Raw genomic sequence first — 12975 nt, 5'->3', positions numbered from 1 at the left:
GCTCGTATGATAATCTCGACGTATAGTATAGCATAAAAAGAGAGAGAGAGAGAGAGAGAGAGAGAGAGAAAGAAAAAGAGGACGACCGCGAGGCGCCAATGCACCACGATAATGCACATGCGACCAAAAACATACCGATGTAAGGGCCTTCCATGGCCACTTGTGGCTGCAGGCAGCAGCAGCCTCGGCCGCTGGTCCTGCTTTCGCGGAGGCGTGCAACAAGTTATGCACAACAGCAGCACTTGTGGCTTCGACGACACAAGCCTCGAGGCTTTCGGCAAATTTGCCGATCGACTCGTAATATCACGCTCGCGGCTGGCTGCGTGCCGTATCTTTCTTCTTTATATTTGTATGTGGAGGCTTTGCCTGTCGATCTCTCAATGCAGCAGGCCGCTTTGTGTATTATTATTATACACGCTGCAGTCGCACATCACAACACAGAATGAGCCACGATATACATAAACACACGTATACACAACACAGCAGGATTTACAAACACTGGACTGGCATAAGTCACAGTTCACGACTGCGGTGCACTCAACATATATTTCATATATGTTATGATCGATGGGTATATATAACAACACGGTGGGTCCCACGCAGGCAGGCAGGCAGCGCACTGAGCTAAGACAGACAGACAGCAGAGCACAGCAGCGGTGCACACTGTGTGTGCGCAGCGACTAATCGTCGCGACTAGCTCTGCTACCTTGCGTTATGTATACTTATATATATCGTCGTATATATAAACGCGCTACAACCATGTATATGTGGGCGAATCGTGGTAGAGCGCCGACTGCCTAGTACAGGCCCCCGAGCACGGAGGCATTATGTTAGCAACAGCAGCCAAGAACACAGAGTGAACAGTCGGACAGAGCAGTCAGCTCGGAGAACAGCACTCGAAAAAATAGGTTATGTGTACACACTGACGTTCTCCAATGCGATACGCGATGATCCAGCGTTCGACGGTCGCGGCCGACTACATAAGTTTCCAATATTAAATGCCTAAAAAAGAGGCTCGAGAGCGGTAGTGGTGGCAGAACGTCATTCGAAGCACGAGGCACAGCATCATATCTCGTATGCAGCGGGCATCGTTATCCCGGCCGAGTCATTAGTTGTATACTTAATTACTCGCTTATCGAATTCGCTGTATTAATTGACGGCATGGCACGTAGTACACGCGCTGCTGCCGGCTCCCCCGCACAAAGTTTGTAAATAAATATATAACCGACCAACTGACGGCTCGAACGAATCGAATCGAGAGTCACGACGACGACTGCGCGGCGCTTGGCGGTTTCACACACGATGCACACTTGTTGATTCTTGGCTCGACGCGAATCACAACAAACGTTGAATTTATAACAACGCGACCTGCATGATGCAGCCCGCAGCTTTCGACTGCTCGACGTTCTTTCGCGAGCAGCAGGCACGATTCGGATTTTGTCTGCGAACTGGGCCCCCTCCACCGGGCAGAGTCTAGAAGAATAGGGGCTGTCAGATACAGCCCCGCATGGTCCCACGTTTATACGCAGAGTTTCGAACCAAACGTCAAAACAATATCGCATCGGGTTCGAGAGAAACAAAGAAAGAAAGCGCGAAACAAAAGTTGACTAATTCGATCATTCACCTGGCGAGCGCCATCTCAAACTGCACAATTAACCGTGGGTCATCTCAAATCTCTTCCCCGCGAGCGAAGTTTACTTCCACGTTGATCGCAAATTTGTGCCATTCTTTGACAGCTCGCAAAACTTTCACTCAATATCATTTGTTTATATTTCGAATCAATAATGTCCCGCGAGCAATCATATAAATCCAAGCGCGGTCATCATCCGCTATCATCTTGACCCCGACAGCTGGGGATCGAATCTTGTGTAACGCGAGACTCGCGACTGTATAAGGCCCCGCACGGCTCGAGCCGCAAAAATATATCTATATAGGTAGATATGGCGCGCCGCCACCGCTCTACGCGCGGCTCAGGTGATATACCCGCCGCCGCGCGAACGAAAGCGAAAGGGTCGTGGCAGAGGTCCAGGTGAGTCCCAGATAGGCACAGGCTAACAGGCGCGCAGCAGCGAGCAGGAGGCATTCCACTCGAACCCGGTATAAGGCCCCTTTCACTCGGATCCAATGTGTCCGTCGACCCCCACCAACAGCATTGCATGCCACCACACCGCAACCATTCACTCCATCGGCGCGCGATCCAGCGCACGCACGCTCGCACGCACGCATATAACGAGCTGCTCCCCTGCAGCCATGCACAGCGTGGCAGCTCTTTCTCCGCTGCTGCTGCTGCACTCACCTGTGCCGCATGCCACCGGCCTTGTATACATATAACGTGCGCCCGTTACCCATATTAACAGTGTAATGCGATCCGCAGCAGTTAGTTCCGCGTACGTATATAAATACACGTATTTACTGCATCAGTTCCAACAACTGCAACTTTCGGCTTTTCTCCAGTACCCCCCGCCTTGGGCAGTGCAGTTAGCTGCTGCTGTTGCTGAATGCTGGCTGCTGCAGCTCGTGTACACGCAACCGCTATATGTACACTGCATTGTCATCGTGATCAATCTGTACAATGCCGCAAATCGAATCGCGAGATATAGTTGAGTGTCAACAAACACCTATTGTCATGCTAGATCAATTGCCGCAAACGACCGTACTTGTATGTTATTGCACTTGTGTACGTTATGCATACTCACCCTTAACACGAGCCACTTGCTCGTCCACGGGAAGATTGTCTATTTCTGGATCCGCGGGAGGTATGTGAACGAGCCACTTGATGATCCTAGCCTTCATCTGCGTATCGTATGCACAAAAGTCAAGAAAAACATTAATAAATTGGCTATGATCGAGTCACAAGTAGCGTGAAATCGATCACGAAATTTGGTCAAATTTGAAAGAAAAAAAAACGTATTAATTAAATTTTGAATCAACTTTTGACCGGAGAAGACGAGATTAAAGATTGAAAAGAAAAGAAAAAATTGTGGTCAGTTTTCGTAAAAAACAGATCATTAATCACATAAATGCAAGATTTTCCGATGTTTACCTTTAGTCTCGTCGACTGCGCGTTTCCTCGTCATTCAAACGACAGGTGCAATTGTCCGGATGAATCGAATTGACTCCATATGCGGTTCAGAACTGATAGCCCCGCGTCGCGCGAAGCTCGCTGCTATAGCCAAAACAGCTACCAACGAGCTGCTTCGTCAATTTTTCGGCTCGATAAGTGTATAAAACACGGCGAGAATAAATTCTCAATAATATATGTAAATTGCATTTACATATTTTGGACTGCGACTCGCACGCGCGCGCCCGATTGTCGTGTGTCGTCGTCGCGGGCCAGTGTCGAATCGCTCGCAAAAATCTCTCGAGTCAGGCCTCGCGATATGCCAATTGCGAAATCAAAAATAATATCCTGCGCTTCGCAATGTTTTTCGCGTTATTGTTTACATAACGGGTCGTCAGTCAAGGCTCGTCTGGTTGACAGAAGTTCTTTTTGTTGTTCTTTTTTTCATTTCAATTTGACTCGTCAAATTCAACGGCATTCGCCGCGAAACACTGCACGCAACTGAATCTATGAATCGTCGTATCTATAGAAATAATTGCAAAGTGAATTGCTTACCAATACAGCGTCACATGCCGGCTCGTCTCCGAGCTGAATTGCATCCACAATTTTCAAAGATCAGCAGAAATCCACAACTGATAACGATTGCAACGAGCTCGCGAAAAACGGATTCGAGCCGCTGCCATCTTATACCTTATAAACACAACCGTTGTATATTTCTTCCGCAAGCAGTTCCTCGATCAGTTACTTACTTACTCGGACGCAATAATCTCGACGACTGCTTTTATTTATATCTTACTTCAACGCTTCAACTCCGAAGCGCAATGGGCATTCCATTGCCGCCCCGTACACGGCCACAGAATTACACTCTGCGCTCGAATTGGAATACTTTTTTCTCCCTCGGCCGGTTAGCGTGCAACGAACGCGGCTGCCTTTTTAAATTCGAATGCGTGACCGTCAGGAAAGTCGATCGTGTTCGAATGACGTCGCGCGACCGGTGCGGTATGAGCGCGCGCGCGCAGCTCCTTGCAGACAGTACGCGCACTGCGCACATGTTAACTTTCAGGTTATTTTCGGTGCACCACGGGTATTCGACTTGGATCATTTGAAGTAGCAACACTGTGTGCTGTGCAACGTGCTTTTTAGTTAATTTTTCAAAAGAAATAAATCAAAAATGTATCTCATGTACTATCTGGATACCAAGGGAGAGCGCATCTACACCTTGAAGGTTCGTACCTTACAACATTAATTACTATTTTAATTCAATTCTAAAGTTTGTTTTTATCTATTGCAATTAGTATTTTTAGTAAGCCTTAGATTGTATATGTTCTCATGCTGAATGAAAATCTTGAATTATATTTCTGGCAACGTAACCTAAAGTTCTGTCATCAATTAATAAGTTTTAAAAATTTGCTTTACAGCATTCTATTCTTAATTCAAATATTTCTTCACTTTAATGAAGCTGAAGATATTATTAACAGATATTTAATAAAACTAACTATTACTAACTATTATATGACGATGATCATATTCTTTTCTTCACTTCTATAACTTGTTGACTTTTGTACTAAAATAATTACAGCTAATTTGTATTTGTCAGAAATAATTATTGTTTACTTTCTGTTTTTGATTAAACATGATTAATGTATTTTTTTTTATTTACAGAAAAAGGATCCTTATGGAAAACCTACTGTCTCTGCTCATCCAGCCCGCTTTTCTCCTGAAGACAAATACTCAAAAGAGAGAATAACGCTAAAGAGAAGACATGGTCTTTTGTTGACACAACAGCCTGCGCCTGCTTATTAAAGCATCAGCATGTGTGAATTAAATTTAACGTTTAAATTAACTTCAAGTACTTTTCTAAGGTGTAGATATAATTTTAAATGTATCAAAAATGTATTCATTAAATAAGGAAAAATTATATTTTACTATTTAATAATGCAACAAATAATAATATAAACAGTTTTTTTAACAAAAATAAATTTGTTTTTTCATTATTCAAGTTTTTACCATGCTTTTCCACAAATAAAAGTAATGTTGGCTTAAAATAAGTACTAACAGCAATTTCACATGTTCATGTATACAGAGTTTGAACCTGATATAAAATTATAAGAAACCAAATAATTTGAAATGAACATACAAAAAGTTTTATAATTTTTAAATTATTTTAATTTTCGAGAGCTTGCTACGTATAAAAACATTCTAAATATTGTTTATTCATTAAGCTGTTCTAAAAACTCAATATTTTTCTACTGAGATTTGATAGCATAATTACAGCAAGTTTTGGTAGCTCTTAGATTCAGTCATGCACTTACTACTTTAATACTCCAAAAATAATTTTGAGCAACTTAAAATATTGTTTGAATTAAACGTTTTTACAACTGATACTTCATAGTTTGATCAATATGAATGATAAAAAACTTTATCGTACAAACATTATTTTAATGAGTATTACGCATAATATGTACAATAAATCTGAATTATTCAGTTAGATAATATAAAAGTTAACAAACTATTCATTAATATTTACTAGCAAATATTAAACAATAAATATATACATTTTTATTTCATACAGAATATAATTCATACTCATATATGCACAAATGCATTTATGACAAACTATTTTCTCAAGATTCATACTTTTCTCAAATAATTTTGTCTATTATTATAAGTAAATAATAAAAAAAATTGAACTGTTATACAATACAATATTTCAATTTACTTTTCTAAAAATAATGACTGCTTGAGGAAATAACAATCAATGGAATTCGTTACTATGTTTTTATAGAATCGTTGATAACTATAGTTCAAGAAGAACTCACTTACAAATTTGTAAGAAATGTCTAACATAAACACATATATAACTTTTAACAGTAATATCATACACCTGGTTAAATTAGTTCTGTCACCTATACAAGTAAATGATATAACACAAAATAATAGTTTTTATCAGTATGTCTCTGACAGTGGCGCAGCAGGTAATATGTGAACTTGCTGAGCTTTGCTTGCATTATAAACCTGACCTGGACTAAAAGGCTCCAATCTTGGACCTACTCCTGTTGATAGGTCATTTTTTCTGGAAACATCTGTAATGAAAGTGATATGAGTAAAAAAATGGTTGTTTTTGGATGCAATTTATTTTCTTCATTTTTACAGATTTTAATTGTCAGGAAGAGCGGTTGGAAGATGATTGAACAAATAAACCAATGAAATGAATCGTGGTCACAAAAAACGTATTATGAAAATACAAAAAAAAGGCCAAGTCCCATGCAATACGTACCATTTTTAAGATCTACTTGAGCCGGTATATACCTAGAGAGCCTGACCACGGGCAAGGGCAAATAGCCACTGGTAAGGGGCATCACGTCCATGGTAACGCTCTGCCTGTCCTGGTGTTCCAGAGTTACAATACCGGCTGTCCGGCCGCAAACGGCCCACATGGCTTGATCGGCGAGTACCTCGTACATGAGCTGATGAGCCGCCGCCGAATTCTGGAGCCTGGTGACCGTGAGACAGAGATGGCACATGCTACCGGCGCGACAGAATTCGCCCCCGCCTCCGGTGGACTCGACGCGCGACGACACGGTGAACAGCGTCTGTGGAGCGAGTTTTAGTAGCGACATTCTTTTCTCGTGTTAGTAGAAGTAAAAAAAGCCAACTCTTTAGAATAATATTATATACAGCTTGGATGGCGTAACATTTTGAAAATGATGCACGCATTTGTGCAGAGTTAGTATTGTGGAATTTATTCCGGAATAAAACGTATGCTTCGATTAAGTTAGTTAAAAATGTAAAATTTTTAGTTAATTCGTGAAATTAACGAGTAAAAGCAAGTCAAGGAGGAAACCTTGACAGCAATCCAAAGACAGGAGTATAGATAAAATATATGAATAAAGTCTTACGGAATAATCGTTGAGATCGAAATTACACCAATAATCGTTGCTCTCCCTTTCAACTTTTTCCATGCTTCGAATATGGAGTGGATCATCAATGATATTTTGGGGTTCCTGTAGAAAAGATCATTGTTATTTATGAATGAATCAAACGTTCAGCGAATAGTAAAATTAACTCTTACGGCAACGTTATCCACTACATCCAAGTCTTCTATGTCTTTGATAGCTACATACTTGACATTGAAGTTCATTTTGATGGGTATAGTCGTGCCTGACTTTTCACTTCCCATCTCAAGTTCCCAAATGAAAGAGACCGACATGCCACTACCAACAACGAGTTTCTGACAGACTCGTGGGTTCAAATCGCGAAAGTTCACGTCGGTCGAAGTGGAGCTGGTCAGTCTAGGCTCTGTCAGCTGCAGCAATTGTGCAGACAAGCCCGTCACCAAGACCTGGACAAATTTTCGCTTTTTCGCTGTGTGCAGTTTCATCGTCGACATCAGAGGAGCTCCAAAGTGTAGTGTCATGATTTCTTCTCCGTTCCATGGGCATTGAATCATAAGCTGGGCATAATAAAAATTATTTTTATAATATCATATTATTTTTCATGATCAACTTTTCATTCATTCAGCACATACTCGAGAGTAAATAACGAATCACGTGCAATCAAAAAATTCCAAGGTTTCAAAGTTACGTACTCGATAAGTGTATATGTATCGGTAATGCATTCGTTTTGTACTCTTTTTGTGTTTTTTTCTTTAAAGTAAACAAAGATTGTTTCGAGTCATGTAATTCCCCAACTCCATCGAATAACTGTTTTGCCTTAAATATATATAAACAGCAGTATGTAACATTGCTTTACAATTAGAGATCGGTTATCTTAATGTATCGATACCAGCTTCTGTTATCAATATTGCTTGAAACAAAATAGAGAGCTTCATAGTCGAGTTCAGAATGCGTCAATAACAGTCGTTCGACCGATCGAGCCGCTCTCGGTGCACGCTGACTTTGTTGACTCCACAGAAACGAACGAGCACAATGCAGTTGTTTCATTTTTTCATGATTTTTGTTTTGGCTATTATTCTTTCTTTTGCCCGGCTATCGAACGCAGGTAAATGTCATGTGATTCGATTTCACGTGAGCCGATTTTATTTGACAAATAAAATATAATCGTTACGTAACGTAATCAAACATGCGTATTATAATATAATTTATTTTCAGAATGTTCGAGTGACTACGAATGTTACGTGGATTGCCGAAAATCAAATTATTACAAGGGTGGAAAGTGCATACAGGGAAACAAAGGTTGTACCTGCACATTTTCTTAAATCACATGAAGCCACGATAATTCAATGGACATTCGTAGATTTTAAATATAAGGTTTTTAAGTGTTGCAGTAAGAAAATTTGTTGTCTTTTTTTACGCTTATTTTACTCACTTTATGCTCCATGGATGAAGAATCTCTTTTAGGCGGTAATTCAGCCATAACTTGGAGTTCGATTTCTGTCGTGCCGAATGGCTCGCACGCAGGTAAGCTGAATTCCAGTTCACGGGACGCTTTTGATTGTGTAGCAGGCCAAACGCTCAGGCCTTTGGAAGTACGCAATTTTAATTTTGAATCGGGATCGATGCGGACTCTGCCACTCGAGATGACTAGGGTGACTCGTTGCACCAGACCCGCCAGCAGGTCGCGAGTGCAGTTCAGTGTAATTTTCGGCTGACTTTTAGCCACCTACGCAAGATTTTAAGAATAATTTTAGATTATATGGAAGATTTAGGATATATGAAGGAATTGGATCAAATAAAAGCTAAGTGCAGTAATACTAACCGCGAAACAAAGCCGAGGTTCGATTATGGGCGATAGGAATTCCATTTTCTTCTCGACGAGCATCGATAGCTGCCCTATTTTGTAATAACCAGGTTGCTCCAGCCTCCTGATCAGGGTCAATTCGTTCAGTCCGGGCTGCAAAACGATTTCGTCGCTGGTGCTCAGAGCTAATCCAAAGTCACCCTTCGTGGTCACCGAGGTTTTGCGATGTTTCACGCTGTCGCTACGTTTGACCGGTTGTCGAGCACGACTTCCTATCTGAACATTAGCAGAGTCAACGGTTTTTTTATCATCGTTGAGTTTGATCTCGGTTCTCGCTGGTAGTTGAACAAGACAAGGATCTTTCGGTCGACCGTCGGAGATATGACACTTCAGCATGCTGTAAAGTAAAATAGATAATAAGTAGTGGTTTCTTGTCAATACTTTCGATGCTCCACACGCCATGCCCTTAGTAAAGTTGACACTTACAGTTCAATTCCGTCATCCACGGCACCTTTTACTCCTTTTTTCCTCTCTTTCACTTTGACTTCTTCAACGGAAGCTTGAGCTTTCGTGCAAACAACCGGCCTAGGAAATAGACTCCTGAATTTCATGGACAGCACTATCTGACTATCTTGTATAATCTTGTCCGTGACCTCCACTTCCATTTCATCAATGACGAAGGCACTATCCATTTCGGTGATCAAAGGTTCCGGCGAACTGAGAGTTTTCATATAGCTTAGCATCTCGTCAAGGTAGCTGTTCCTCACGCTCGGCGGCAACAGGGCCGAGCTCGCAATCGCGGCACAGACCTTGGCGTAGCGCTCGACGTCGTCCATCTGCTTGTAGCAATCGGCCAATTCGCGCTGAGTCTCTGCCGCCAGTTGTGACCAGCCTTCGGCGGTATACGTTTGCAGCGCATCGAGTAGGAAAGCAACGGCTTTTTGGTGCTCTCCCAAGTCGTTGTAGAAACGAGACAGTTCTTTACCGATCAAACGAGCCGATCGAATTCGATTCACGTGTTTATAAGTTCCCATAGCTAATTCTGTATGGTAGAGATATTGCTTTCTGAATGCCTCTTTGGAAGATAAAGCTTCTTTTAGCTGATCTGTAGGACCCAGCTGTGAAGAATCTCGTTTCAAAGGCACTGAGTCGCCCATCCCTGCAATAAGATAAACTACCGTATGCAATTGTTCACTGGTTGGTTCACTGCCTGGCATAAGACCACATAATTTTCCTAAACTTTCAAGCTGTAAAAAACGTATATTAATAATTAGTAGTACATCAATGTTGCCCTGAGAAATATTGGTTACATTCGCAAAATACCTTGTCTCTCGCGAGTGCCCACAGACTAGCGGTATGTAAGGAGCATAAATCCATCTGACTGCTATCAATTGATGCCTGGCAAGCATTTAATACTTCTAATGCACAGAGAAAAGCCCAACACTCAATTGAACCTTCTGGCTTTTGGATTTCGAGTATCCTTAGTTCATTTATTGTGTCATGTACAAAGGTCAAACAACGTTGTGCTACCTTTAATATTACATGATGATTGTAATTAATTTTTATATGTGAAAATTTTAAAACTATTAACAATTAATTTTCATAACTTACTTCCCATGGACGATTTAATGCAAGCAACATGGCGCATTGTCTACTAAACAAGTAGCTCCTCAAATCTAAAAGAGATGCTTTACAATCAGCTATCATAACTCTTGTATGATAATCTATACTGCTATTATTGAGACTAACTCCTGTCCAATTGTTTAGAGGACTTTGAAATGAATTTAACCACTTTGGTGTGTCTAAAAAAATATAATTTGACAGTCAATTGGTTTATCAAAGTTTAGTAGTTTTATTTTAAAAAGTAAGCTTTGTATATTTACCTGTTACATTAGAATTTAATACAAATTGTGTAAAAATTGCATCTAATTCATCATATTGTATCAACGCTTCATCATATAAACCTAACATATCAAAAATAAATGCAAGCTCCTCCTAGGAAGTTATAATCAATGATTAGTATGATGATTTATCAAGGCAATATATGTGTGAAATAAATTTACTTACTTGTAGTAAAAAATAATGGCAAAAATTCCAACCCAGTTCATTTCTTTTTTCTCTATGATCTTTTATAATTTTTTGAAATTTTGATATGGTCTGATCATATGCTGTAAGCATTAAATGTCTAATTCTACCTATTAAACCCCTCCATGACTCAGCAGACCGAGATTCTGACTTGATTGGGTTGATGATCGATAAACATCTATGCATGAAGAAACAATAAAATATAATATTTTGTATACAATAAGTTTAAAATTAAAATCTGAACTTACCTGTCAGCATGTTTTGCTGCAAAATCACTACGAATTTTATCCAGTACAGTGGTCCTTGGCAGTAGCTTATTGCTTTTTCTTACATCATAATTTTCAACTAAAATTATCATCCAATCTTGAATACCAGCTTTGGCCAGAGATTTAAGCCACAAGTCAATGTCATCTTTGAGAGAGGTTTTGTATACATCAACATCCTTAAAAAAATGAATAGAGATTAGATTTTTTTCAAATCATTCTAAGTAAAAGAAATAAAAGTTTTTCAATTACTGAACATTCGCTCCAGTAGGTATGAAAAATAGGCCGCTTCAAAAGTTGACAATCTGCTTGCACAGGTAAGTCGTTTTGAGAAAATGGAACAAAAGTTGCAGTAAGTCTGACTTGTTTAATAGGCCTCTCGTATGATCTTCTCCAGTCAACAGAGTCTGTTGGTATTGATTTAATTAACAAGCTTGACAAGGAGTTGAATAGGTCTGAGTCACCAGCATCTGCAACAAGACATTATTACACAATAATAAAGTAAGCCAAGAAAGCACAATTATTGAATTGATCATGAACAACAAACTAACAGGTAACAAGCGACGAAAGAGGCTCGTGCTGTTGAGATTTTTGCAACAGCTCCACGCTGGTCGGGGTCCCATTTTGAGTCATTTCTCGTGGCAAACTTTCAGCCAAAGTTGCGGCTGTTGTTGTTTATAATCTCGTTAATGCTATCACGACTGCTGTTGTCGTTGTTATTGCTGATGCTGCTGATGCAACTGCACTTCATATTTTGCGAGCCGAGCTTTTTTAGCGAGCTTTTCGAGGCTTTTCCGAAGTAGTAGCTGGCTCGAGCGACTGCCGCGCACTGATCTAACACTGATTCGACGCATAAATTATACTCGAGCTGTCGTATTGTAAGCTTGGACACGAGATCGGGCCGATTGTTTTGTCGAGTAATTGTCAGCTGTCAGTGTCACTCGAGGCACGAGTTAATGCTATTAATGCATCGTATAGCATCTCATTCGCATCGACGTAACCGCCTCGATCTCAAGAGTGGTCGCACCAATTCAGAATTCAACTAGAGAAGCGCTGGATGTATAGAGATAATTGTCAGCTTATTGTCTAATCGTTGCAGAACAAATCGCGGAGTGATAAGCTGCGCGTTGTGCTGGCGAATATACGTGCAGACCAATATTTTTAGTCGAGCGTTGGTCACGGTACGCGGTCGGTCAACTCACTCGCCTGATCAGTCTCTTTGCCTACTGTGAATTCGATCCCACGACAAACGCGATTGCCAACAGTCAATGTTTTTTCTCGTGTATACATACAACCGAGGAGTTAAAATCCGCTATAAATCGCACATAACCTGTGTGTGTCATGGGCTACTTGATTACGATTGCAAATTGCAATTTTGCTCAGCTGCTTGAATACATATAAGAATGATAGCAGTAGCCTCGTCGAGAATCAACGTGTTATGCGTAAGCAATTAATTAATTAATAGGTGTACATGTTGCTGAGCAGAATAGCCTGGGATGTTGTATACATTGTAGGTGTGCACTGTAGTCTGCATGTTTTGACATGTACTACTCTGCATACTCGAGGGAAGGGTGGGGTTGCCTGTGCGCAGGCCAATTTAACTCTGTCTTATTACTTATACGCCTTCACGATTTTCGAAAGTAACAATTGAAATTGATACTCGCTTTAAATTGTTATATCGTTTACGTCACCATTCTTACCTTATTTGTTTACTGAGCATTGACGTTTTATACATTCAATTTATGTTAATTAAAATATCTCCATAAAGGAATCATTTATGCGTGAAAGGATAACTTTGAAGGCCGGAGGTATATTTTGTATTGGGGTTTTCTCGAGCTTTTGTATCTGCACGAATGTTTTTAATTC

General features: G+C 40.4%; 3 protein-coding genes and 1 long non-coding RNA gene across 11 annotated transcripts in view; 2 read left to right on the top strand and 2 right to left on the bottom strand.

The window, feature by feature from the left end:
- LOC106656221 (dystrophin, isoforms A/C/F/G/H) overlaps nt 1–205 on the bottom strand; it is a 108987-nt gene extending 108782 nt beyond the window's left edge. For all 7 annotated transcript variants that reach the window (XM_023461643.1, XM_023461645.1, XM_023461649.1 and 4 more), the window contains exon 1: nt 136–205. In XM_023461643.1, the coding sequence (XP_023317411.1) occupies nt 136–154 (19 nt within the window). In that variant the 5' untranslated portion in view covers nt 155–205. The remainder of the gene's footprint in view (nt 1–135) is intronic.
- Nucleotides 206–4099: 3894 nt separating this feature from the next.
- Nucleotides 4100–5004, top strand: LOC106656151 (H/ACA ribonucleoprotein complex subunit 3). The gene is made up of 2 exons (XM_014376845.2): nt 4100–4286; nt 4724–5004. Exons 1-2 carry the CDS (start codon nt 4233–4235, stop codon nt 4862–4864), a joined length of 195 nt encoding a protein of 64 aa, XP_014232331.1. The 5' UTR covers nt 4100–4232; the 3' UTR covers nt 4865–5004.
- Nucleotides 5005–5780: 776 nt separating this feature from the next.
- LOC106656337 (trafficking protein particle complex subunit 10) lies at nt 5781–12551 on the bottom strand. 2 transcript variants are annotated; one of them, XM_014377274.2, is made up of 14 exons: nt 11661–12551; nt 11362–11579; nt 11095–11288; nt 10829–11024; nt 10645–10756; nt 10373–10563; nt 10085–10291; nt 9248–10008; nt 8780–9158; nt 8390–8683; nt 7134–7514; nt 6961–7065; nt 6339–6654; nt 5781–6144 (listed from the first exon to the last, which is right to left on the bottom strand). In XM_014377274.2, exons 1-14 carry the CDS (start codon nt 11740–11742, stop codon nt 6008–6010), a joined length of 3573 nt encoding a protein of 1190 aa, XP_014232760.1. In that variant the 5' UTR covers nt 11743–12551; the 3' UTR covers nt 5781–6007. The 2 variants fall into 2 exon arrangements, with proteins under 2 accessions (XP_014232760.1, XP_014232761.1); XM_014377275.2 differs by lacking the exon at nt 6339–6654 and having other exon boundaries at nt 6013–6144.
- LOC106656338 lies at nt 7887–8497 on the top strand. Its single transcript, XR_001339483.1, has 3 exons — nt 7887–8062; nt 8173–8347; nt 8422–8497. It is a non-coding gene; the product is annotated as an uncharacterized LOC106656338 (long non-coding RNA).
- Nucleotides 12552–12975: the final 424 nt, after the last annotated feature.

The sequence above is a fragment of the Trichogramma pretiosum genome, unplaced genomic scaffold, assembly GCF_000599845.2.
Source record: "Trichogramma pretiosum strain Unisexual culture from Peru unplaced genomic scaffold, Tpre_2.0 scaffold4, whole genome shotgun sequence".
Classification (NCBI taxonomy): domain Eukaryota; kingdom Metazoa; phylum Arthropoda; class Insecta; order Hymenoptera; family Trichogrammatidae; genus Trichogramma; species Trichogramma pretiosum.
The sequence above is the reverse complement of the archived record's forward strand: the minus strand, read 5'-3'. Positions and strand labels throughout refer to the sequence as shown.

Coding starts and splice junctions, on each gene's coding strand:
- LOC106656151 (XM_014376845.2), top strand. CDS start 4,233: ATGTATCTCATGTACTATCTGGATACCAAGGGAGAGCGCATCTACACC. Junction 4,287..4,723: donor AGCGCATCTACACCTTGAAG/GTTCGTACCTTA, acceptor TTTTATTTACAG/AAAAAGGATCCTTATGGAAA.
- LOC106656337 (XM_014377274.2), bottom strand. CDS start 11,742: ATGACTCAAAATGGGACCCCGACCAGCGTGGAGCTGTTGCAAAAATCT. Junction 10,757..10,828: donor GCCATTATTTTTTACTACAA/GTAAGTAAATTT, acceptor ATAACTTCCTAG/GAGGAGCTTGCATTTATTTT. Junction 6,145..6,338: donor TCAAGTAGATCTTAAAAATG/GTACGTATTGCA, acceptor CTTTCATTACAG/ATGTTTCCAGAAAAAATGAC.